Here is a 26186-nt window from a genome sequence, read left to right as displayed (position 1 = left end):
AGAACGATGCATCGAAATTGCACCCCAACTTTCTCTCATAGATCATCTAGAGAAACTGGATGCTTGGGCTTGATGGTTATCATGCTGCTATTTTACACCCGCAGCTGGCAATGCATGGAGCGAAGGTGGGAAAGCTCCCCACCTATTGTGATGTTCAGAGACTTTCACTAAATGTTTCTGGGGAGAATAGAAAGATGGTTTTTCAGGGACTGGCCTGTGTCTTGTCTAGCTCTGCAATGACATATTAAGGGAAGCATGTCACCTTGCAGCTTCATACCAGGACGCACTGGAAAGGAAGTTTCAAGTTTCATTGGCTTCACCAGGATGGGCTTTTAGCTCAGACGCATCGTGCCACAGGACTGATACTTGGAGAGGAATCGCAGAGGTAGCAGGAGAGTGCCCTGTGCCAAGCAGTTGTTAAAAGTATTACTTCTCCCAGCAGATTGGCCCATAATTTCAGGGTGTCAAAGCCAAGGAAAAGGGCTCACTTGCAAATCTCCTGCTGCTGGGATTGGTGCAGTTGCTTTGCCAGCCATAATCATACCTGGTGCTACCGATACTGCCCTAAATTGACCATTTCTGCCTTGGCGAGAAATTGGAGCAAAACAGGGACGCATCATGGGGTTAAAGTTTCAAGGGTCCCTAGAAAAGTCACAGACATGGGCTATTATAGCTGCTGGCACCATGAGCATAGCTGCCAAGTTCTCCCTTTTTTTAAAGGGAAATCCCCTTATGCTGAATACGCTTCCTCACAAGAAAAGGGAAAACTTGGCAGCTATGCATGAGTGGAGTGATAATCATCCAACTTGCAACCTCTGCAGAAGGAAAAGGGGTGGGAGGGGGTCCCCCCATTGGAGCTGTTGGCACTTCTCATTGCATCCGGGGGTGGGGAGGGGAGTGTCACGCACAATGTCCACGACGGTTTCAGAAAAGCCTGAGATGAATAAGGATCTCTCGGAGAGCTGATGGGGGGGGGGGGGTGTCTTGGCAGCCAGGTTCCGCTGAGCCCAAATGCAAGCAAGTGCCCCAAGGCAGAAAAGCCCCAAGGCTCTGGAGTGGAGGGAATTAGCACCATGAGAAGGGCCTGGGGATTCCGGGGGCTCAGTTCTTTAGCAGGTCGCCCAAGTCGTAGGCCTCAAATAAGTCGCTAACGCCCTCGCCCTCCTCCAGCCCCCACAGGTAGTCCTCTTGGTCGAGCGGAGGGGAGAAGGTGACAAAGGGGCCTGCGTCGCCATAAGAAGCGGAAGGGAGTTGGTCCTCGGTCTGTTGCAGGAGGTGGTGGGGCAGCTCGAGGAAGCCGTCTTCCCCCTCCATCAGGCAGCTGGGCAGCTCAGTCTTCACGGACTCGACTGGGGAAAGACAGAAAGAGAAGGGAGCAGTGGTGGGTGGTGCCCACTGTGAGAAGCAGAAGGCAGGGAGCCCCAACAGTTTCAAGGGGTTGGAACAGTGTCCCTATGAGGAAGGGCCGCAGCACTGGGGGCTTTTCTAGGCAAGCGGTGACATGAGAAAAGTTTATACAATTATGCATTGCATGGAGAAAGTGGAGAGCAAAAAGGCTTTCTCCCTCTCTCAAGACACTCGTGGACATCCAGTGAAGCTGAAGATTCGGGACAGATAAAAGAAAGTCCTTCTTTCTGCAGCACATAAACTATGGAACTCCCTCCCACAGGAGGCAAGGATGGCCACCAACTTGGATGGCCTTAAAAGAGGATCAGACTAACACACAGGAGGACATGTTCATGGCTACTGACTATGATGGCTATGTTCTGTCTCCACGATCGGAGGCAGTAATTGTCATGGGCCCATAGTCAGCCTTGCCTGCTGAACAGAAGGCAGAGTGACTCAACCAGCAGCTGATCAGCCTTCAAGGACTCAGAGAAGGCACTGATGAGAACCAGCTGGCTTCAGCCTTTTCAAGCAGAACTTCCAGCAGCAGTCAGCTGCTGGAAACAACGCCTGTAGTTCCCAGCCCTACCTTGCTGCTTCCTGCTCTCCATCTGGACCCTTGGGCTCTGTGACCACCTGGATTCCCTGATCTCTAGACTGTCTGACTTTGTAGGCGTATTCTGCTATCAGGCAAGAGTTCCTCGGAGACTCCTAACCTGTTTGCTTGCCTTGCCTTGTTTAGCACCACAGCAGATTCAGGAGCTGCTGTTTAAATTCTACACAAGGCTCTGGGGTGGTGCTACAGGCCATTGTAAAGGTAAAGGTAAAGGTACCCCTGACCATTAGGTCCAGTCGTGACCGACTCTGGGGTTGTGGCGCTCATCTCGCATTATTGGCCAAGAGAGCCGGCGTATAGCTTCCAGGTCATGTGGCCAGCATGACAAAGCCACTTCTGGCAAACCAGAGCAGCACACGGAAACGCCATTTACCTTCCCGCTGTAGCGGTACCTATTCATCTACTTGCATTTTGACGTGCTTTCGAACTGCTAGGTTGGCAGGAGCTGGGACCGAGCAACGGGAGCTCACCCCATCGCAGGGATTTGAACCGCTGACCTTCTGATCAGCAAGCCCTAAGCTCAGTGGTTTAACCCACAGCGCCACCTGCCATTGTAGGAAATGAAAAAGGTGGCCACAAGACCCAACTGCTGGGTACTGCTGCCAGGTTAAGCAGGAAGAGGCCCAAGGAAGGATGCTTTGGCCCAGGGCGCTCTCCCCTGAGACAAGCAAACAAACCAGTTTGGGGAGCATTGCTGGGAAGGTGGGGGTGTGTGGTCTGCAGAGACACCTTGCATAAATGAAAACATAATCCATTGATGCAAAAGTGCCAAGGCATTGGTTATCCAGACCCTCGAGATTTTACCTTTCACCGTCGGGGGGTTGCTGCTCTCCTGGGGTGCTGGAGCGGGAAAGCTGCCCTCCTTGGCTGGGCTCTCCTCCAGGATTTCCTCAGGACAGAGGTACACCTCGATGGGGCCATTGTTGCTTTTCAAATGCAGCTGGACGTTCTCCTGGCCCGAAAAGAGGAAAGCGGTGAGAGACTAGAGAACAACCTGTCACCTACCAAGCCAAACACAACTCACTGAGATCTGGGGCAGAGGCTAGGAAGGTAAGCTATCACCCCCCTCCCCTCTCCCAGGAGGCCACATTACATGGGGAAGAAGCTGCTAGTCAGAGTATTAGGGTAGTTGGAGAAATAGGCAGTTCAAGGCAGTTTCCTATGTTCTACCAGGCTACGTTTTACTTAGGAAACAGGGCCCTGCCAAGCTGTTACCTACATGGTAATAGGGTCCATGCCTCAATGTAGGCGAGCATTATTATTCTGATATTGCATTTACGGAGGGGTGGGGGAGAAACTGAGGCTGAAATAAAAGTGGCATGCCTATGGGTCACCTTGTAAGTTCATGACAGGTGTAGGATTTGAACCCAGGACTCCCCAATGCACAGAGGAGTCTCTCAGCCGCCAATGCTATGCTAGCTCTCGTCTTGTGAAGCCACTCTTTGAGTTACAAGAAAGGAGATTCCAACTAAACATCAGGAAGAACTTTCTGACAGTAAGAGCTGTTTGACAGTGGAATGGACTTCCTCAGGAGGTGGTGGACTCTTCCCTCATTGGAGGTTTCCAAGCAGAGGTTGGATGGTCACCTGTCACAGATGCTTCAGTTGAGATTCCTGCATTGCAGGGGGTTGGACTAGATGACCCACAGGATCCCTTTCCAACTCTACAATTCTAGTATTCTAATGCTGCCAAGAGGCAGGCAAAAAACAGGAGACAGTGGTGGCCATCAACTTGGATGGCTTGAAAATAGGGCTTAACAAATTCATAAAGGATAAGGCAACTGATGGCTACTGGCCCTGGTGGCTAGCTCTAGCCCCACAGCTGGAGGCAGGATGCTTCTGAATATCAGCTGCTGGATACTGCTCAGGTCCTATCTGAGGGCTTTCCCACAGGCATCTGGTGGGGCCACTGAAATAAGATGCTGGACTAGATGGGACATTGGCCTGATCCAGCAGGCTCTCCTTACATTATTTATACTCTTGCCCCGCAACCCAAACTTGCAATCTCACCTCGCAAACATCTGGCACCTCCAGCCGGGTTTCTGGTGGGGCTCTGACCACAATCACCGTCTGCTCGTTGAAGTTGCTGATGGCACGGATATCCTGATATGTGACATATGCTAGCGTAGGGCAGGGCAGAAGTTAAAGAAAACACCAGGCAACCGTATCCAGAATCAGCTCAGGCAGAGGTAAGCCAACATGGTGTTCTCTAGATGTAGCACGACTCCAACTCCCATCATGCCTGGCAATGTGTCAGGGACTACTAGCAGGATGCTGACGAGTGTGCCCTGGAGGAAAGAGGGCTGGCCTCTGACTCAGGAGAGTGACACAGTGATCTGTGGGCACCTGTACCAGCCAGGAGGCAAGACCTTCAGTGCTGGAGGGTGGAGCACAAAATGGGTTGGAAGACGAGGAAGAGGCAGATCAGGCAAGTGAAGGGCCAGGTGCTTCCCCACCCTCTCCTGCACCACTGTCCCCTAGAACCAGGAGGGAAATGAAAAGGGAGGAGCAGAGGAAGTTGCCGCACAGGGACAGTCTCTGGCTGCATGCATGCAGCCCGTCGGGGGGAGATATACAAACTGGTGGAGGGGAGTGGACTCATGTTGATGCTACTGCTCTATAGAGTGAGGACTGAGAATAACTGGATTGGGGTGCATAGGTATCCAGAGCTGTAGAAGTGACTGTAAGTGTTATCTTGAGGCTTAACTATCTGCCATGAGTATTCCTTTGGCTGGGAAGCACCCTTGACGCCATGCTACCTGGGGCTGATGGAAGTTGGAGTCCAACAAATCTGGTGAGAGTCACATTGAGCTAAATTGTTCACTGGGGACAGAAGCCAGCTCTCCAGACTCCCACCCAACTTCTCCAGAACCTCTCGGCCCTCTAAAGGATATCTCTGATTTGTTTCTTCATCTGTCAGGTGCTTCAACTGAAGTGTGCACTCGTGGATGAGCTTGTCCAGCATCCTCTCGGTCTTGGAGAGCTCCGTCAGCTCCTGCCGCAATGCCTGCTGCTTCGTTGCCACAGAGGAGTCCTCAAAAATCCCTGTCCCCCTGGGTAGCAAATCAAGAGATACACTGAATGAGTGCAGAACTGCATTTTGCTGCATTGAAACAAGAACCAACTTTATCATTATTTTAATTTCTTCAACAGGATTTAAGATATAGCATTTAATCGTCAAAAGCTCTAAACGGTTTGTGTACATTAGAACCAGTACAGTTGTACCTTGGTTTTCAAACAGCTTAGTTCTCGAACAATTTTGGCTCCCAAACGCCGCAAACCCGGAAATGACTGTTCTGGTTTGCGAACTATTATTGGAAGCTGAACGTCCGGCAGGGCTTCCGCAGCTTCTGATTGGCTGCAGGAGCTTCCTGCAGCCAATCAGAAGCTGCACTTTGGTTTTCGAATGTTTTGGAAGTTGAACGGATTTCCGGAATGGATTCCGCTTGACTTTCAAAGTACGACTGTAATTAAAAAGAAGTTAAAACTTGGATCTTCTGCAGCTTTCAGTAAAGAGACAAATGGTATGGACAGTGCCGTTGGTAAAGAAATTGACCAAACGCATTAAAGTCCTGAATGGGGCTCGGGACTTTTCTCCCTCTCTTGGGAAGTGTCCATTCTGCTTTATGCTGATGACCTAGTTCTGTGCTCTCTTTGAACAGAACCAGACTTAGAAAGGTGTTGGATGAATTTGGTCAACTGTGTAAAAAAAAAAGAACACCTAAAAGTAAATTATGTCCAAACCAAGGTTGCTGTATTGGGTGAGACTTAGATGACTATTGAAATATGGCACCCGTTGATAACTTTCTCAAACGACAGCACCACCACATACTCACAAAACGATTATGGTGTAATGTATTCCCCAAATGCTTTTTGGGGAGAAAGGGGAGGGTTATTATTCTTGTCCCTATCATATCCGGCCAACCTCACTAGGCAAGGCTGCAATTCCCTTAGCTGTCGTTTTTCACCAGGGGTCCAGCAGCTAAGGCACTGGGTGGTGTGGGTTTGCTCCCAGTTCCCCAATGCACTTACATCCATTGGATGTTGTTTTTGGATTTCTTCCGAATGAGCTGGATCCCCTCCAGGACATTGGTGATATCGTAGATGCGCCGCTTCTGGACATCCAGCACCTCGGCCGCCCGGTTCAGGTCCAACACACCATCCTCCGACTCGCTGAGCAAGTGGATGAACTTCTTAGTTAGCAGGCCGAGCGACGTGTCATAGCGGGTCTTCTCCCCAGGTGACTTAGGGGCTAAAAATGCAAAAGAGATGATTTGCCATAGCCTGCACACAGAATTCTTCTAACTGAATCCTTGTAAATTTTGACGGGACCCTGGTACCTTCCCATTGAGACGTGGCAGGACAGAATATAAACCCTTTCCTTTTAAAATGGGACAAGCTCTAGTGCAGTGTTTCCCAACCTTGTGCCTCCAGCTGTTTTCGGACTACAATTCCCATCATTCCTGACCACTGGTCTTGCTAGCTAGGGATGATGGGAGTTGTAGTCCAAAAACATCTGGAGGCACAAGGTTGGGAAACACTGCTCTAGTGCTGCTTCAAGCTGCAATGAGCCACTTGCTCGACCCTTCTGAGTCCTATAAAATGCCCCAATGGGAATGACAGTTGTACAGTGGTGCCTCAACTTACGAATTCAATCCATTCCAAAGGCACCTTCATAGGTCAAAAAATTCGTAAGTCGAAAAGCGCCATTGGAAACGCGATTTCCCATAGGAATGCATTGGAAACTGAAAAATTCGCAAGTTGAAGCAACCCCATCTAAAAATTCGTAAGTCGAAAAAACCCTATCTAACCGCTGCGGTTTCCATTCGGATGTCGAGAAATTCGTAAGCCTGCGGCCATTTGCCCCATTCGTAAGTTGAAAAATTCGGTTGTTGAGTCGTTCGTAAGTCGAGGTACCACTGTATGTGGAAAGGCAGCTGCCCCTCACTCACTGCCCGGTAGCCGGACTCTGCGAAAAGCAACTTCCTAAGATCTGCCAATATCTAAGCCGCTTGTGTGCTACAAGAAAGTAGTGCAAGCCTTCCCTGACTCAACGCTGGCAGATGATCTCCTTACTAGCTGGCCACAGGACTGCGGCCACCTTTCCCCTCACTTTTGTTGGAATGTGCCCTCTAGTTGCCCAGGGAAGGAGTGGCATGCAGTGCCTCCATCTCAGTGCTTGCTTTCCCCATTTGCTTTCCCCTTTGCCATCGCTGCCTCCTCTTCCTTCTGCTATGGCTGGGAAGGGAAGTGCAGGAGCGCTGCAATTTCCCTGCCAGGTGCAAAATCACAGCAGGGGCAGGGCTAGGTGGGAAATGGTAGCTTGCGGGGAGGAGCCAAACATCTACTTGCTGCCATACACTGGAGTGACCTGCACCTGTGGGCATAAATCTGCACCCGAGTTACTACAGACCAGAGATTCTAACAGCCTAATTTAGACAAGAGGTGGGGGAAACCAGCTTTCAGTTATCCCTGTTATTAAACACCCACAAACCACCCACCAATCCACCTGTAGGTTTTGAGGTCTCTTCTTCCACACCCTGCGGTGACATATACTAGCATTCTTCATCTCAGGGTCGTGGGTTCAAGCCTCACATTGGGCAAAAGAGTCCTGCATTGTCGAGGGTTGAACTAGATGGCCCTCGAGGTCCCTTCCAACTCTACAATTCTATGATTTGCAATAGAGTACAGCCACACGTGAGTTAAAAAGCGACTTTGTACATTGAGTGACCTTTTTCTATTTCATCAGTACGGACACCTTTAGCTCCTCAGCTTTCCGGGATGCTGCCCACATGACTTCCAAGCTAATCTCTTCAGTCACAAGGGCTAGAAACTTGATTTTTAGATTTTAAAAAAGCAGCTAAAAATAAAAGAATGCAGCCTTTTCTCCACCCAGGACTTCTGCTTTCACTTACTTTTGGGGCTGGGGATATGCGGGAGCGTCCTTCCTTTGCCCTTTGGGGTTCGGAACTCTGGGAGGCACTGCTGGCCTGTTCCTTCCAGATCCAGCTTCCTTTTGGCCTAGAAAGAAGGGAGAGAAAGATTGCCATGGTTAAGTTACCAACAGGAGTTCAAAGAACAGGCAAAAGGCAAAAGGTAAAAGACCCCTGGATGGTTAAGTCCAGCCAAAGGCGACTATGGGGTTGCGGCGCTCATCTCCCTTTCAGGCAGAGGGAACCAACGTTTGTCCACAGACAGCTTTCTGGGTCATGCGGCCAGCATGACTAAACCGCTTCTGGTGCATTGGGACACCATGACGGAAACCAGAGCGCACGGAAACGCCATTTACCTTCCTGTCACAGTGGTACCTATTTATCTACTTGCACTGTCATGTTTTCGAACTGCTAGGTTGGCAGGAGCTGGGACAGAGCAATGGGAGCTCACCACCGTTGTGCAGATTTGAACTGCCGACCTTCCCATCGGCAAGCCCAGGAGGCTCAGTGGCTTGGACCACAGTGCCACCAGTGTCCCTTGGGCTCAAAGAACAGAACAGGGCACAAGCAAACAGGCGGCCACAAAACAATTAGCTTGGTATTGCTGAGTTAAAGAACATCTGTAGTGGGAAACCATACCATTGTCTCCATTTGGACCCAAATGAGTAGAGTTGAACTTCTTGATGATTTGAGCCTAGGGGAAGAGCCCTCTCTGTAGCTCAATGGCAGAGAAACTACGATCCCTGCAAAAGGTCCCAGGTTCAATCCCTGGCATCTCCAGATAAAGCGAGGAGCCACTGCCCATCAGTGTGAACTATATTGACTGAGACAATACTGGCCAAGTGGTCTGACCTGGTGTACGGCAGATTCCTAATTTAAGAGTAGCCCATGGGAGCTTCTCCCTGGTTTTCCTCTGTTCAAGTATGACCCACCTTTCAAACTGTTACCTGCTGTGAAAATAGTTCATAGAAAAGTGGGGTAGAAATACAGTGAGATAATAGAATAATTCAACAAAAGACATCTGTGTCATAAAAACACGAGCCAACTGGATGCCTGCAAGCTGGGCATGAGCGCAATTTCCAGCAATGCAATGTGGGTGGCGCTGTGGGTTAAACCACTGAGCCTAGGGCTTGCCGATCAGAAGGTTGGCGGTTTGAATCCCTGTGACGGGGTGAGCTCCTGTTGCTCAGTCCCTGCTCCTGCCCACCTAGCAGTTCAAAAGCATGTCAAAGTGCAAGTAGATAAATAGGTACTGCTCCAGCGGGAAGATAAATGGCGTTTCCGTGTGCTGCTCTGGTTCATCAGAAGCAGCTTAGTCATGCTGGCCACATGACCTGGAAGCTGTACGCCAGCTCCCTCGGCCAATAGAGCGAGATGAGCGCCGCAACCCCAGAGTCGGTCACGACTGGACCTAATGGTCAGGAGTCCCTTTACCTTTAATGCCTCTGTGAGTGGAGGACAACATAGCCCTAATGGCCAGTAGCCACCGAAAGCCTTTCCCTCCATGTATTTGTCTAATATTGTTTTAAAGCCATCCAAGTTGGTGGCCATCGCTGCCTCCTGTGGAAGTGAGTTCCACCGTTAACTGCACTGCAAGAAAAAGTACTTTAAAAAAAATCTGCCCTGGCTCTTCTAACTTCCAGCCTCATTGGATGTCTACAAGTTCTAGTGAGAGAGGGCGGGGGGGTGGGGCGGGGCGGGGGATTCTATCCACTTACTTCATGCCATGCATACAGTAACTCTGTAAACTTCTATCGTGGTTTAAAGCTGGCATGTAAATCCTCACATGTTTTGAAGCTGTTAACCATAGTTTCCTAGTTTGGATGTAACACCAAACTATGGTTAAGAGCAACTGCTTGGCTCATTTCCTCACTTGTGTAGAACAAGGCAGCTCTTGCAGGTACATGTTGATTGTGCATATTCGAGGTTATTAAGCCATGATTCATGGTTTAGACCAGGGGTAGGCAACCTAAGGCCTGTGGGCCGGATGCGGCCCAATCGCCTTCTCAATCCGGCCCGTGGATGGTCCGGGAATCAGCGTGTTTTTACATAAGTAGAATGTGTCCTTTTATTTAAAATGCATCTCTGGGTTATTTGTGGGGCCTGCCTGGTGTTTTTACATGAGTAGAATGTGTGCTTTTATTTAAAATGAATCTCTGGGTTATTTGTGGGACATAGGAATTCGTTCTTTTTTTTTCAAAATATAGGTTGCTGACTCCTGGTTTAGAACAAAACATGGCTTCCTCTGCTGATCTCAGTGCATGGACGGGCCTAGTTAATTTTGTTAATCAGGCCGAGGACAGAAAAGGAGAAGAAGAAATTCACTCCTGCTGCCCTTCTCACTCAGTGTTAGATATTAGCGAGGCGCTTTTTGCGACTGGTGCGGGACTATGTGGAGATTTCTGGGTGCCAGGTTGGCAACCAGTTTTAAAACCTCTGCTTTAATTCCATTTCCGCTGTGTGTGTTTCTCCTTCTTGCATACTGGGACAAGTGAATTATTGTAAGAGCAAGCAGCAAGCAATGTACATGAGATCATAGAACTGTAGCATTGGAAGGGACCACCAAGAAGGTCTTGCTGTAGCAACCATAACCTAAGTTGAAACTTTAGGGCGCCATTTGGCACCTAGCTTATATACCTGAGTTTCAAACACTGGCTCCACTGCTTGACGACAACCTGCTGGAAAAGTTGCCTTGAGACATACATACCATGGGCTGTACTTCTTATTATCAAAGAACACAAGTGGTTCAAGAATACAGTGTTTCTCTTAAGGAGAGATGTTTGCTACCAACCTGGCTAGCAGCCAAAGCAAAGGGGAAAGGCCTGATCTTATCAGGGCAGGCTTTAGGACTGACTGCTTGATGGATTGCTACATGTTTCTACAGTACAGTATATGACTTTCAGCCCAACCCTGCAGAGAAACATGTCTTGCTGAAGCAGCAAGTTTTGAAGAGGGGTGGGTGGAGAGGGGGAGGTCAGAGCAGCTTTGCTGCAAGTTTCTGCCAGTGAACACAGGTAAAGGGTCTCCGTGATAACAAGGTGGTGGTCAAGCAGATCAAGGCTGAGAGACACCTATGGAAATACAGTGGTGCCTCGCTAGACGAATTTAATTCGTTCCATGGGTCTTTTCTTATAACGAAAAATTCGTCTAGCGAATCCCATAGGAATGCATTGAATTTTTTTAATTTTTTTTTTGCCCATAGGAATGCATTAATTGAATTTCAATGCATTCCTATAGGAAACCGTGATTCGCTAGATGAATTTTTCATAAAACGAATTCGTCTAGCAAGGCAACCTCCACTTGAAAAATCCTTTCGTTAAGCGGAAATTTTGTTAAGCAGGGCATTCGTTAAGCGAGGCACCACTGTACGGCAAAAGACACCAAGTTAGCCCAGCTGAAGTTGCTAGCAGCGGATCTTAAATCCTAAAGCAGGTTGCTAGTAGCAAGTTTTAAGTTCAAAGAGAATACAACACACCTTGTTGAGCAAAAGGAAGGGAGACGTTTCCTTTAGTGTTCCTACAAAGAAAGAGGAGCACTAATTCCCAGCTAGCTGATTCTACTGGTCTGAGGCAACCTAATCATTATACCAAATTGGAGAGGGACCAATTTAAATAGAAAGCAAGCAGACGCCAGGCTGCTGCTATTAGTATCGGGGTGAGGGTGGGGTTTGGTTTTCCAATGGGGGAATCGCAAAAAAGAAAAAGAAAGAAAGAAAGAAAGAAAGAAAGAAAGAAAGAAAGAAAGAAAGAAAGAAAGAGAAGGGGGAGGGCAGAGGAGAGAGGAAATGGAACAAGGATGAATGTGTGCAATGAGTCCATGATACTCAGAAGGTGCAGAGAGCACACAAATATGACTTTTTGCTATTTTGGCAAAGGAGGTTACCATGCGCAGAGGGGCAGGTGCAACAGCCAGCAAGTCGCAAAACAGGCCCGGCACTAGGCTAATTTCTAACACTGGTGAAAAGACCTTTGTGACGCTAACACAGCAGGTCCAGGTCTACCAACAAAGACCGTGTGAGACAGCCCAGTGTGGTATAGTGGTTAGAGGGTTGGCCTGAGAGAAGAGGGTTCAAATCCCCACTCAGCCATGAAGCTCACTGGGTGAGCTTGAGCCGCTCACCGCCTCTCGGCCTAATCTACCTCACAGGGCTGTTGTGGGGGGGGGGGGGTTAAAGCAGATGGGGGAGAACCATGTTTGCCACCTTGAGCTCTGCAGAGATTGAGATGTAACTGAAACAAGCAAACAAAGCATTTTGTCTAGTACCAGAGAAAGATTGAATCAAGACATAGAATTTACAGCCATGATAAAGGCAGGTTCTGAAATCCCGCAGCTGCTCAGCTAAGGGGTGGCCACTGAAAAGATGAAGAAAGGGTCTGCAGGCATGAGCGCCAACTTACGGGAGGACACCTGTCCTTAACCCCATTCAAAATGCAGGCAGGAGCAATAAGCAAAGACGGCCGACAGGAAAAAGAAGGGCAGGCAGCAGCAGCCCAAGTCAGCCAACTCCCCTATCGCTTCCTGCCCGCTTCCTGCCTAGCGGCCAGACTGCTCCCATGCTGCCTGCCCTTCTCCTCAAGTGCTTCCTCCCTGCTACTGGATCACTCGGCCCAATGGGAGCCGTGGGAGCAGAGAACAGGGCAAGACAGTCCCCAAGCAAAGTGGCTCCTACTGAGCGCCTTGTTCTCTATGACTTATAGATTCTTCTAAAGCCAGCCAAGGGAGCAGCCATCCCCACCCCTTTGAGGCAGTGAGTTCTATAGTTAAACCAGGGGTCAGCAAACTTTTTCAGCAGGGGGACGGTCCACTGTCCCTCAGACCTTGTGGGGGGGGCAGACTATATTTTGGAAAAAAAAATATGAACGAATTCCTTTGCCCCTCCCAAATAACTCAGAGATGCACGGGCCGGATTGAGAAGGTGATTGGGCCGCATCCGGCCCCTGGGCCTTAGTTTGGAAAGCTCTGAGTTAAACTATGTACTGTGTGAAAAGGATACCCCCTTTTCTCTGTCCTGAATCTTCCAGCGTTCAGGTTTACTGTTGCAAACCACTGTGATATATTTTTTTATGACACAGTGGTAATGACCAACCCTGTGATACAGGTTAGGCTCAGAGATAGTGACCGGCCCAAGATCACCCAGTGAGTGAGTTTCGTGGCCAAGTTGAGATTTGAACCCTGGTCTCCCAGGTCAAAGCCCAATACTCCAACCACTACACAACACCAGATTTGCTTTTCTCAATCCAGTACAGCTAGTGCTATTGGCTAAAGTTCCCTCTTCTGTAGAAGCCTTTAAAAGACACAGGGATTCTGATTTGGCTCCGCAATGGGTTCAGCTTATTGTGTGCGTTCTGGGGACCCACGTTTGCCACTGTTTTGCCTTACAGCAGGCATCCGCAAACTTCGGCGCTCCAGATGTTTTGGACCACAATTCCCATCTTCCCCAACCACTGGTCCTGTTAGCTAGGGATCATGGGAGTTGTAGGCCAAAACATCTGGAGGGCCGCAGTTTGGGGGTGCCTGCCTTACAGTTTCAGAGAGAACTTAGCTATAGTGCAGCATTTGATTCCTGCCAAAGTTCGGTTTCCTTTTCTTTTAAAAAAGGGCCAAGACACTAGCATAGTTGTAGTGAAGCATGCACACACACAATACTGTCTGAAGTCTACAGGTCAGGCTTGTGTGTTCTGCATGGATACATGTGCAGCTTTCAGTTAACATTGTCTTCGATGTACACAGAGAGAGAGGGAGGGGTAGACAAAAAGCACACAAACCTAAATCTTGTATAATTCCTCCCGCCGCCAGGATGGATATTTGGCTCTTTTCTCTATGTTTTGAAAAGAAACCCTAATATTTAAAATAAAGCATGCACAGAGGTTTCCGCACAAGCGGCTCGCAGATTTGTTTATACCACTTTTGGTTTGAACACAGCGAACCGAGATATGGGTATCCTCCTCTTTTCCATTCAGCAAGTCCCTATGGGCACCCATATGGTTAAACCCAGCTGTACGGGAAACACCTGCCAATGCAAACAGCATCACCCCAAGCAGCAGAATCCACTGCACCACCTTCTCCTGCCTGCCTTAAAAAAAAAAAAAAAACAGGCTTGGCAGATCAGAGGCAAGGAGGGTTCTCTGGGGTCTCGACGCTTTCCGTTCCCTCTGCTCCCCATGCGGTACATCTGTCAGCCACAAACTTGCAGGCCGCAGAGCAACAGGTGGCTTTGACAGGGCAGACAATCCGGGGAGGGGTCCAGTAGCCCGCCAAGTCAAGATGCCAACCCTCCTCCCACAGTGCAAGGCGAGACAAATGGGCTCTGTGCTTCTCTTGTTCTCTCTCACACTCAGAGAGAGATAGAAAGATGCTTTTGCAAAGTTATTCTGCTCCCCTCCCCACCTCCTGCCACCTGCTGCTCTGTGATAGCCAAACAAGAGAAATGCATATTATCTGCAAACAAGCGAGGCCCTGCTGCAAACGGCTGCATTTTAAAAACCAATCAATTAATTAATAAAAGTACTGATAGACCCTCCCTCTCACAAAACGTCAAGGCTTCGTACAGCAATGTAAAAACCTTTGAAAGCAAATGAAGACCATCAAAATGACCAGTTACCCAAAAACCAAAAATTGACAACTGCATTGGCCGGTCACCTTTTCTTTTTCTTTTTTAAGTCTTCAAGACACCTCAAAGTCAAAAGTGAGGATGGCTGCTTGAATCTCAGCACGAATATCAAGGGCTGCTCTAGTGGGCTCCCAGCTTCTATACCTGAGTTTCTAGCACTGTTTCCAATTCTGCAGCTTGATGATCCAACGGCAGCCTCTTCTGGACTCTAGGAAGCTCCTGCCAGTATGGTTTTTACACAAGTTGAAAAAGAGGAAAGGTGGCCAGACCGTGGCTAAACATTACACACACCAGAGAGAACTAGCCATGTGTAAGTCAGGCTGTTGTGACTTCTAATGGGTCCCCCACTCTTTAGGGTCTCAGGCAAAGAAACCCAGAAGGAACCACAGAACTATCACTTGTCTTCCTTGACCTATCTATGCTTGTCTTTTTTTTAAGTAGGATTGGAGCCTGCTCCCCTAGATTGAATTGGGCACTGTCCTCAGTCAACCCCTACCTGCCTGCCTGCCTGCCTGCCTGCCTTCTTACAGCAGGTCAAGAGATGGCTCTGTCTGTCAGCTTAGCTTCCGTGTTGCCCCTGAAGAACTCAGCAGGGAGGAGGATGGGGACATATTGACTCTGGCTCCACCTACTGTTTGGCCTCCCTGCCTTCTGCCCCCCCCCCCCGGTGCCAATGGGCACCAGCCACAGCTTCTTAAGCAGCTAAAGAGTTAGCTTCCCAAACGACAGGTAACAAAAGCAGAGAGAAATGATGTGACCCCTTTCGGCTTCCTCTGCTCATCTCCTTCAGAATCTGCAACAGTCAGTTACTGCTTGTTTACACATGGCAACCCTTCATGCGATGAATATAACAGGCATCTAAGATCGTAGTAAACATTGCAAAACACTCGCCAGCGGACTAGCAGCTGCAACGGCAGCAACGGCTCCCAGGTGAGCAGTTGAGAGGCAAAGAGCATTTGCCGTGAAGCCATTTGCCTGCTAACATAGCGCTGCCCTACATTTAATTTGCTTGGAGAGGAGCTGCATGCCACACCAGCTGTGGTCAAAGTTCTGCACATCCCAGCTGTAAAACGGTAACAGTCAAGAGCAGAAGGCTCAAATGCAACAACAAGAAAGGCGGGGGGGGGCACACACAGAGAGCAACGCTATTGCCGCTGCTCGCACTTTTGTTTCCTGTCGTAAGGTCATGAGAAATGGAAGAGATCATCATCTTAGCATGGCCCCAAACACAACAACCATCAAAGGCAGACCCAGAAAGACAAACACCCTGCAGCAGGCACTGTATTGCTTGGCACTCAAGAGCTACATTGGGAGACCATCATCTAGCCCTATGAAGGAATTCAAGGGCAAGCACATTATGGGGAAAGTGAGAATGTGCGAGGCAAGCTCCACCCGCTCAACAACAAAGCAAGATGGGCACACCTCTAGCGATCAGGATTAACCTGAAATAGTGTTTCTACTCAGGAAGAGTTTCCAACACACAGAATGGAACCTCCGTCAATCAGGATTCCTGTCCCCATGTTGGAAACCCCCAGTTTAGCCATCTCCCCCCCCTCCAAACTAAGATGTTTTGAGCAATGTAGACTGTCACATGATAAATGTATGCTGCTGGCATTTTCCCATAGTTGGAACCGGGAGCTTAGTTGCTTAAAAAGCTGAGTGCGTGGCATCCAAAACTGTGAGGTGGTGGTTGTTATGTAGTTTCAGCCATGTAGCTGAAACTCTGCATGCCTACCTGTAGTTTATTATGGATGTTGAGTGTTGTTAGGGAGACCCCTATCCCCCTGACAGAGCTGCAATTCCCAGAATGGTTTAACAGTCAATCCCTCTTCCCAGAGAACTTTGGGAATTATAGCTCTCTGAAGCACACAGGCACCTTCTTTGGCTCTCAGCACCCTTGCATCTCCCAGGTTTCTTTGGGGGAAGCCATGACTATTAAAATAGTATAATAGTGCTTTAAATGTTTGGTGCGGGTACTGCATACTTTTAAAGCCCTAGTTGGCATCCCTTAATGCAGTGTTCCTCAAACTTGGGTCCCCAGCTATTGCTGGACTACAACTTCCATCATCCCTAGCTAGCAGGACCAGTGGGCAGAGATGATGAGAGTTCCAGATAATAAAACACAGGAGAAAGAGAGAGGCAGGGCCATTTTTGCACCAAAGGTGGAAGAAAATAAATATAAACAAGAGTATTTTCAACTGCTGGTGGCAGGAGAAGGTTTGTGTGTGTGTGTGTGTTTCCTTACCGGTTCCAACAAGAGCAAATGAGAGCTTGGGAAGGAGTTCTGCATTCTGCCTGGGCCCTCTCTTCACTGGGCAGGTTTCTTTGGGGAAGGCATGGTTGTTGAAGCGGCATGATAGGGCTTTCAAAGAATGGTGCAGATGTGGTCCAAGTGGAGAGCGGAAAGGCCCTCATAGGAAGTCGCCTTATAAAGAGTCAGGCCATTGGCCAACCTCGTTTTGTAATTCTCTATGCTGCTCTCTGATGTCTCAGGTTGGGGACATTCCCAACCCGACCAGGGATTGAACCTTGGACCTTCTGCATGGAAAGCAGCAGCTCCACCATTGAGCTATGGCCTGTCCCCACGGCAGCCTTATGGAAAGAATGGGAGGCAGGAAAATAGGGTTGCCATATTTCAAGAAGTAGACAAACCCCCTCCCCTCAAAAAACCGTGATTTCTTGGTTTACTTGCTGAAGATCCAAGACAACCAGGCTCCTTCTGGAACCCCCCCCCCGACGTATGGCAGCCCTACAGGAAAAGTCCCCCACGTCTGGGGTGGAGGGGTCAAGACTACACAAGAGTCACCAGCGCCCGCCTGTCCGCTCCCCTCTGCCGACTCCAAAACAGGGAGAAGGATGCATTCACAAGTCCCCAAGGAGGGGAGGAGGGCGTTTGGTGGGGAAAGGACAAAAGGAAGTAGCAGAGCAGGCCAGGGAGCAGCTGCTTTGCCTGGCCCAACCTAGTGCGATCCTGTCATTCCCCCACCACCAGCAGGATTAGCCGCACGACAGCTGGCCGCCCAAGCTGCCACGTTGATAATGGAAGAGAAGAGCCCTCCTCCTTTCCCCATCTCCTCAGCTTTGACAGGCTCATAGCCAAAAGGAATTGGGGGTGTCGGGAGCTGGAGGGAGGGAGAGACAGAGAAGACTAGCCGAGTTGGGGGAGAGAGAAATGCCCCTGCAGCAGCCACGGCTGGTGCTAAGCAAAGGAAGTTGCTGGTGGGTCGAAGTGGGAAGCAAGGAGGCCTCAATGCCCTGCCCTGTTTGTACAAGGCATAGTTCTTATTAAACATTTGCATTTATTTATTGATTTATGGGTATGTAAGAAGATGAACGTTCCTTTTTCAGGGACTTTTTTTTTTTTAATGAAGAGGTGGAGAACAGGATCCTGGCCCCTCCTTTTCATTCCCAGCAAATGGCATTATCAACAAACGTTTTATTTGACTACTAGGCCTCAACCTAGCCAGGCATTCCTTGGCAAATTTCCCACAATCCCTTGGGGCAAGGGGGACGGGAGGGATGGCAAGACAAGCGGGAGCCTCAAACAGGTGAAAAGACCCTGGTCGGAAGGCAATTCCCTTCATTAGCAGCCAAAAACGAAGGCCAAACCCAGCCCCGAGGGGGCCTACATTTCTTTAAAAAGAGGAGAGAGGATTCTGGTGGCAGAAGTGTGAACAGAGCCCCACCACGCTCTAGCCTTGCCCAGGCAGATATGTCATGCCCTGAACTCAACCCCCCTCCCTCCTTTCCCCAAAACATGCACACACCCTCTCTAGGGCGTGGGAACCCTTCTGCTACATTATCACAGAATACCACAGCATTTATGGTACACACCCACTCTCTCCTCCTCTCTCTTTCATGCACAGACAGAACAGGATTTCCACCATGAAAAATACAAGAACAGCACCTCCCAAGGTAATCCAGGCCTCTACAGAAATCTTTATACCCCCTGAAAACTATGCACGGGGGCCCATTCACACATTGCAGCAGCAGTGATTACCCTGCGGAACCTCCAGATGTTGTTGAACTACAACTCCAGTTATCCCTGGCCATTGGCAATGCTGGCCGGCCTGATGGCACCTAATAACTCAACAGGGAGGAGGATTTGCGGTGGGAGATGGGGCTAGAATGGGCTCCGTCTATTGCTCATCTGCCTGCCTTCCACCCTAGCAGTCCCAATGGGCCCCAGCTCCTACTTGCCCTACACAACTTGGGCACCAGGGTATCAGAAGGAACTGGTTTTAATTATTGCTTTGTATTGCTTTTAAATGTTTTTTGCGCTGTTGTATACCACCCTGGTGTTCTGCGAGGGCAATATATAAATGCTTTATCTATAAATAAATAAAGTAAATAAACTTCGTTTGAACCAACATTGGCTCTACCAAGGTTGTTGGGACTCCAACTCCCATCAAACCCAATAGTCAGGGAAATGGGATTTGTAAGCCTACAGTATCTGAAGGGCCACAGGTTCTCCATCACTGGTTTAAAACTATGTCAGGTTCAAAAAAGAAGCAAGAAGGATCAAACTATGGCTTACAATTCTAGCCTGCTCACTAACCATAAATTACACCAGCCAGTTCCCAGAGTTTGGATGCAGTTGGGAACCATAGGTAGTTTAAAAGTGGAAATAATAATAATAATAATAGTAATAATTTATTATTTATACCCCGCCCATCTGGCCGAGTCTCCCCAGCCACTCTGGGAGGCTCCCAATTGAATATTAAAACAATATTAGATGCTGCCAATCTTCTGCTTGTGGACATGGTAGAGAGGACTTTGCCCAAGTCCATAGTTTAGTGTTACAATTGAACAGGCCCTTTGATTTCTACAAGGGAGTAAGGCTAGGACTTAACTCCATCCCTCTGAAGTGGGGCTTAAAACTACAGTGGTGCCTTGCTAGACGAATTTAATTCGTTCCACGGGTCTTTTCTTATAACGAAAAATTCATCTAGCGAATCCCATAGGAATGCATTGAATTTTTTTTTAAAATTTTTTTGCCCATAGGAACGCATTAATTGAATTTCAATGCATTCCTATGGGAAACCGCGATTCGCTAGACGAATTTTTCATAAAACGAATTCGTCTAGTGTAGTGAGGCAACCTCCGCTCGAAAAATCCTTTCGTTAAGCGGAAATTTCGTTAAGCAAGGCATTCGTTAAGCGAGGCACCACTGTACTTACATTTGATGGCAACTTACCCTAAAGGCAACTTACCCTAAACTGCTTCACAGTTATAAATATTTGCAATTTGCACATTGAACAGGCATAGTCATATTCACCCCCCTCTTTTCCAAATATTCTTTCTAGCGCTGACACCTAATGAAAGAGATCTCACAGCACAAGCCCAACTTCAAGTTATGCAGGCTAGATAAAAAAAAGGATTGCTCCTAAATCCCTCATGACAGCAGCATAACTTTATGCCAATGTGAAGTTCTATGGTACCCTAGTTATGTTGACAGAAAGGGCAGCTTAGCACAGATCCTATCCTCCACCAGCCAAAATCCTGCCTCCACCACCAGCAAAGCTTTAAAACAGCAAAAGAGCTGTTGCAAGCAACTACACAGCCACTGACTCAATGGGGAGACCAAGTGGCTGCTTCCCACTCAGCCACAACTGAGCACAGGATGCCAACTAACTCTGCAGCCAATTAAAACATACCAACAATGGGAGTCACAATACTCTGGTAGGGTACATAGCAGAAGCCAGTTATCACTCTGGCCCCCATGTCAAGTAAGTTTCAAATGTGCAAGCAGGAACTTTGGTAATGGGAAAGCATTTGGTGCAAATAGGGAATTTGGTGCAGCTTGGCCCCAGAAAAAAACAGCATAGGAAGAGCATACGGTATTGCACTACCGTAATAACCAGCTTTTCCATCTCAGGACTCCACTCAAATGCCCAGCAAATGAGGATGTGCCCACATATTACATAGTGCACTTGGACTTTCAAAAGGGTTTTGAGAAGGAATCTCCACAAAAACTAAGAGGAGAGCTCCTCTTGTGGATCAGGAATTGGTTCGGCAGAAACCAATTCAGAGGGCAGTTCTCCAAATGGAAGGATGTAAAAAGCGGAGTCCCCTATGGATTGGTATTGGGACCTGAGCTGTTTAACTTGTTCATAAATAATCTTAAATTAGGCTGGCCAGTGAGGTGGCCAAGATTGCTGATGATGCTAAACTGTTCAGGATCATTAACACAAAAAGCGATGGCAAAAAGTGCCAAAAGGAACCTCTCCCAAAATGAATGAATGGGTAGTAAAATGGCAAATGCAATTCATTGTAAGCAAGTGTAAAGTAATGCAGGCCAGGGCAAGAAAAGACCCTCAGCTTCACATACAAGTCCATAGAGTCTGAAATAGCAGTAACTGACCAGGAATGAAACCTTGGGGTCATAGTCCATAGCTTGATTAAGATGTCAATCCACTGTGCAGCAGGTGTGAAAAAGGCAAACCCCATGCTAGGGATCAGCTAGAAGGGAATTGGAGATAAAACTGCAGGTAGCATAATGCCATTACAGTGGAACCTCGGTTTATGAACACCTCAGTTTATGAATTTTCAGTTTACGAACGCTGCGGACCCATCTGGAACGGATTAATTAACTTTCCATTACTTTCAATGGGAAAGTTCGCTTCCGTTTATGAACGCTTCCGTTTATGAACAGACTTCCGGAACCAATTACACCCATGCTTCGGGTTAAGTACGCTTCAGGTTGAGTACTCCGCGGACCCGTCTGGAACAGATTAATCCACTTTCCATTACTTTCAATGGGAAAGTTTGCTTCAGTTTATGAACACTTCAGTTTATGAACAGACTTCCGGAACCAATTGTGTTCATAAACCGAGGTACCACTGTATACAAATCAATGGTGCAACCACATCTGGAACACAGCTCTGGTCGCCTCACCTCAAAAAAAATATTGTCAAGTTGGAAAATGTTCAGAAAAGGGAAACCCAATGATCAAGGGAGTGGAGCAAATATTGGAAGATTTGGGACAGGTAAAAGTACTTCAGGGCTTAATTAAAAGTACACAGCAATTAATTAAACTATGGAACTTGCTCCCACAAGAGGCAGTGGGAGCCACCAACCTGAATGGCTTTAAAAGAGAATTAGACATTAATGTTTAGGCAATCAGTGGCTACTAGCCCTGATAGCTATGTCCTACCTCCACAGCTAGAGGTAGTAATGGTCCTGGATGCCATTTGCTTGGACACCACAGAAGGGGAGAGTGCTCTTCTTGTGCTCAGGCCCAGCTTGTAGGGGTCCCACAGGCATTTGGTTGGCCACCATGAGAACAGAATGCTAGACTAGAGGGGCAATTGGCCTGATCCAGCAGGCTTTTCTTATGTTCTACCATCAGAAGAGGTTATGTTCTACCATACCCTCAAAATTTAATTGCTGCAGATGTCTCCTATATCCTGCACCTCTCTGCAATATTAATAACTGTGAATTAGACCTTTTGGCTAAGTGGGTAGCAGTGTCTCCCTTGGAGAACACACATAAAAAGTGTACATTGTGCAGAATGGAGGAATCCTTGTGACCAAGAAATAGCCAGACATTGGCAAGCTCCCATCATGCACTGGCAGGGGCATGAGGGAGCACAGTTCTCTCTAGCAGTGAAAACTTGGCATTCCACTGCGACTCCGAGCCAAGTGATCATGGCTCCTTGCAGGATCGCCATCTGGCAACATGGAGCAGAACAAATAGACACTACAAACACCACACCATAAAATCTCCCTGGTGATCCCCCTATCCCCGCTAGTTTAACCAAATGTGTTTGACAGGTCATGGATGTAGGGTTGTTGTTTTTTAAGAAAAACAGTAAGGCTTATAACATATAACATCCAGAATTTCCAAGAAATCTCCAAGAGTGCCAGGATTTCAAAGACAGAATTGACGTTTGGGGGGAATTCCTTAAAGGTGGCACTTTGTCCTGGATCTTAGGCAAGTTCAAGCTCAACAATTTTGGTGGTTTCCTAAATAAAATAAATAAAAAGCTAAACAACTTTCAGGGTATCCTGGTTTTTACTTTTTTGAAATATGGTGTGCTGCTTTCTATAGAACAGGCAGCTATAGGTGGCAGGAGGAATGGTGATGGCAGAGGGACCTTCTCTCCATTGCTGAGTTTTACTTGCAAAGACCTGGGAGTCTGTTTCTTCCCTTTACTCGGGAAAGATGCTCTGTGATGAAATTGCAGAGGAAACCCCCTAGAAAACCCACAAAAGCTACATGCTGTAAACCAAGCTCAATGGACGTGATGCCCCTGGTCTTAACAGGAACCATAAGGCAGTATCAAAACTAGCAACTGGCCACAGCACAGACGTCCTGCAAAGATGGGGAAACATGCAGCTCCGAATGTCCTTAGATGGCTTTTCCTCACTCTTTTATCAGACTCTCTTTTGGGAGTTGCCTGCCCAGCCCTCAGTTTCCTCTCCTGCTACAGATAGGGAAATTTGCAGAGTCACATTGGTCAGGGCCTCTCGATGAAAGGCAGGTCCCACTATGCAGCGCACACACCAGCAACCTAAAGAAAAGGCAGGAAGTGTTTTTCACATTCTGAAGCCCATCTGCACGGCAGCCCTCAAAATCAAAACCTGCCTGCCCAGAACAATGTGGCTTGTATTCTGATGCAGTCCACAGCCTCTAGAGCATAGCTGCCAAGTTATCCCTTTTTTTAAGGGAAATTCCCTTATGCTGAATAGGCTTCCTCGTGAGAAAAGGGAAAACTTGGCAGCTATGCTCTAGAGTGACATAGGAAACTGCATCACACCAGCTCAGGCCCCTGGTTCCATCTAGTTCAATAATGTCTACAGTGACTGGCAGCAGCTCCCCAGGGTTTCGGGAGATCTCTTCCAACCAATGTTAGAAACTCAGAAATATAAGTCAATTGCCAAAAGGTACCCAGGTGGTGCTGTGGTTAAACCACTGAGCCTAGGGCTTGCTGATCAGAAGGTCGGCGGTTTGAATCCCCGCAACGGGGTGAGCTCCCGTTGCTCGGTCCCAGCTCCTGTCAACCTAGCAGTTCGAAAGCACGTCAAAATGCAAGTAGATAAATAGGAACCGCTACAGCGGGAAGGTAAACGGCGTTTCCATGTGCTGCTCTGGTTTGCCAGAAGCGGCTTTGTCATGCTGGCCACATGACCTGGAAGCTATACGCCGGCTCCCTCGGCCAATAATGCGAGATGAGCGTGCAACCCCAGAGTCGGTCACGACTGGACCTAATGGTCAGGGGTCCCTTTACCTTTACCTTAAATCTAGGTTACAGTCACCATAAAGGAATGTCTAGATGCCCCCTTTTTTGCAATGACATTTATTGTTATCATTACTCTTCATTTCATTCCTATGCCACCTTATATTCTGAAGGGAAAAAATCTCAAGGCGATTTACAACACATTAAAACATCCAATCAAACAATCCAGAATAAAACAAAGGAAAATATTTCAGATCCTTTGCTAAGTGACATTTGGCTTTCCCCATATTTATTTATCTGCTTAATTTATATAGCTGCCCTACAGCAGTAGTACTCAAGGAAGCCAGTGTGGCGCAGTGGTTAGAGCAGGGGTAAGCAAACTTTTTCAGCAGGGGGCCGGTCCTTGTGGGGGGCCGGACTATATTTTGAAAAAAAAACGATGAACGAATTCCTATGCCCCACAAATAACCCAGAGATGCATTTTAAATAAAAGGACACATTCTACTCATGTAAAAACACCAGGCAGGCCCCACAAATAACTTAGAGATGCATGATTCATTTTAAATAAAAGGACACATTCTACTCATGTAAAAACATGCTAATTCCTGGACCGTCCACGGGCCGGATTTAGAAGGCGATAAGGCCGCATCCAGCCCCCGGGCCTTAGTTTGGGGACTCCTGGGTTAGAGTGTTGGAACAGAACCTGGGAGATTAGAGTTCAATTCCCCACTCGGCCATAAAACTTACTAATTGACCTGGGACTAGTCACAGTCTCTTAACCTACCTCACAAGGTCATTGTAGGGATTAACTGAGGAGGAGGGTGAACCATGTACTCCTTGGAGAAAAAGGTAGGATATAAAAGCAATAAATAAGTTATTCTGCTTAAGAAAGCTGGAGGGGATAAGTCCCCAACTTGGCATCAAGAGATCTCCATGTGGTCACACTTGGACCTGTGCCAGTTGCAAAATGTGCCTGGCTGATTTATAACACTACTTCCAACCCTATGTGGGAATGCCGGGATTTAACCTGGGACCTTCTGCACACAGAGCACATGTTCTGCCACTGAGCTATGATATAGTACACCCTAAAGCTATGATATAGTACACCCTATGATATAGTACACCCTAAAGATATAGTACACGCCCAACTGCATCTGACTGCCAATCCAAATGGACCAAAAATCCATTGACAACAGTGCATGGGAAAAAGGACACAGCCCACAAGGAGTGGAACAAGGATCAGGACATTATGTTCCAAATCCTGGAGGGCAGCTCTGCAATGAGCTCCACAAAGCCTTCTACAGCAGAACTATTATACTCCTATTATGCTCATTTTCAAAAGGGGAGGGGGAAATGGAATGGAGTCTCCTAGCACAGGGCACGGCTGGCTGGAACCCTGAATTGAAACAGTCCGCGCTACAGGACCAATTTTTGTAATAATACTAATACCACCAACATACCAGGAATTGGGACGTTGAAAGGGCTCTGCATGAATTTAGGCTCCCAGTACCAGGGAGTTAATGCGGACGCAGTGCATTTATACCTCTTCGGGTTATTAAATAAAACTTTTGGAAGGAGCAGAAAGAATGAAGGCTATGATGACTGAAGTGCAAGAACACCAACTTTGCAGCTCTAGACCACCAAAGGCAGAGTTACCATTCTGACTCTCTCTCCCTCCCTCTAAGCCAGGGGTCAGCAACCTTTTTCAGCCGTGGGCCGGTCCACCGTCCCTCAGACCATGTGGTGGGCCAGACTATATTTTGAAAAAAAAATATATGAATGAATTCCTGTTCCCCACAAATAACCCAGAGATGCATTTTAAATGAAAGGACACATTCTATTCATGTAAAAACACACTAATTCCCAGACCGTCCGTGGGCCGGATTCAGAAGGCGATTGGGCCGCATCCGGCCCACGGGCCTTAGGTTACCCCTGCTCTAAGCCAAGGCTCTCGGGATGCCAATGTTCTGTGCCGTTCACTGGAGTTGTGCATGGCCCGCCCATTCCACAGATGGGCGGAAATATGGCCCCAGGGAAGAAGAGACTGCAGCCACCTTCAAGAAGAAGCCCATAAGGCTGAACTTGCTGTCCCTCAAACCACGCCCCTCCTGGCAGCAGCATTTTGTGCAATTAAAGCGAAGTGACTTGCACTTCAAATGCTGACCCAACAGTTTCCTGTTAGGAACTCTGTGTTGCTAGTCCTCTGAATCATCATCTCAAAGGGCAGCCCGGAACAAAAGTTACAGAACCAAAGTCAAATGGGGGTGGGGAGAGGAGAGCCCAGGCAATAAGATTAAAGGTCTCTGCTACCTGGTTCTAATCTGTCAAGGGTCACTGAAATCATGCCTGGGTACATGCATGCAAACAATGAGAATGAGATCAAGGCCTATGAATCATAGAGATGGAAATGTTCTCTCCCCGCCCTCCCAACCAACAACCCCCCCCCCCAACAATGCTGGAA

At 48.0% G+C, this 26186-nt stretch overlaps 1 protein-coding gene across 1 annotated transcript in view; it reads right to left on the bottom strand.

The window, feature by feature from the left end:
- The window catches only part of E2F2 (E2F transcription factor 2), a 36638-nt gene continuing 10452 nt past the window's right edge, over nucleotides 1-26186 (bottom strand). The window contains exons 2-7 of the mRNA XM_035120147.2: nucleotides 7917-8022; nucleotides 6034-6253; nucleotides 4896-5054; nucleotides 4012-4126; nucleotides 2807-2954; nucleotides 1-1349 (exon numbers count right to left, since the gene is read on the bottom strand). Of these exons, the coding sequence (XP_034976038.1) occupies nucleotides 1102-1349; nucleotides 2807-2954; nucleotides 4012-4126; nucleotides 4896-5054; nucleotides 6034-6253; nucleotides 7917-8022 (996 nt within the window). The 3' untranslated portion in view covers nucleotides 1-1101. The remainder of the gene's footprint in view (nucleotides 1350-2806; nucleotides 2955-4011; nucleotides 4127-4895; nucleotides 5055-6033; nucleotides 6254-7916; nucleotides 8023-26186) is intronic.

Source organism: Zootoca vivipara, chromosome 6 (genome assembly GCF_963506605.1).
Source record: "Zootoca vivipara chromosome 6, rZooViv1.1, whole genome shotgun sequence".
Classification (NCBI taxonomy): Eukaryota; Metazoa; Chordata; class Lepidosauria; order Squamata; family Lacertidae; genus Zootoca; species Zootoca vivipara.
Note: the sequence above shows the minus strand (reverse complement) of the source record. Positions and strands in the feature narration are given on the sequence as shown.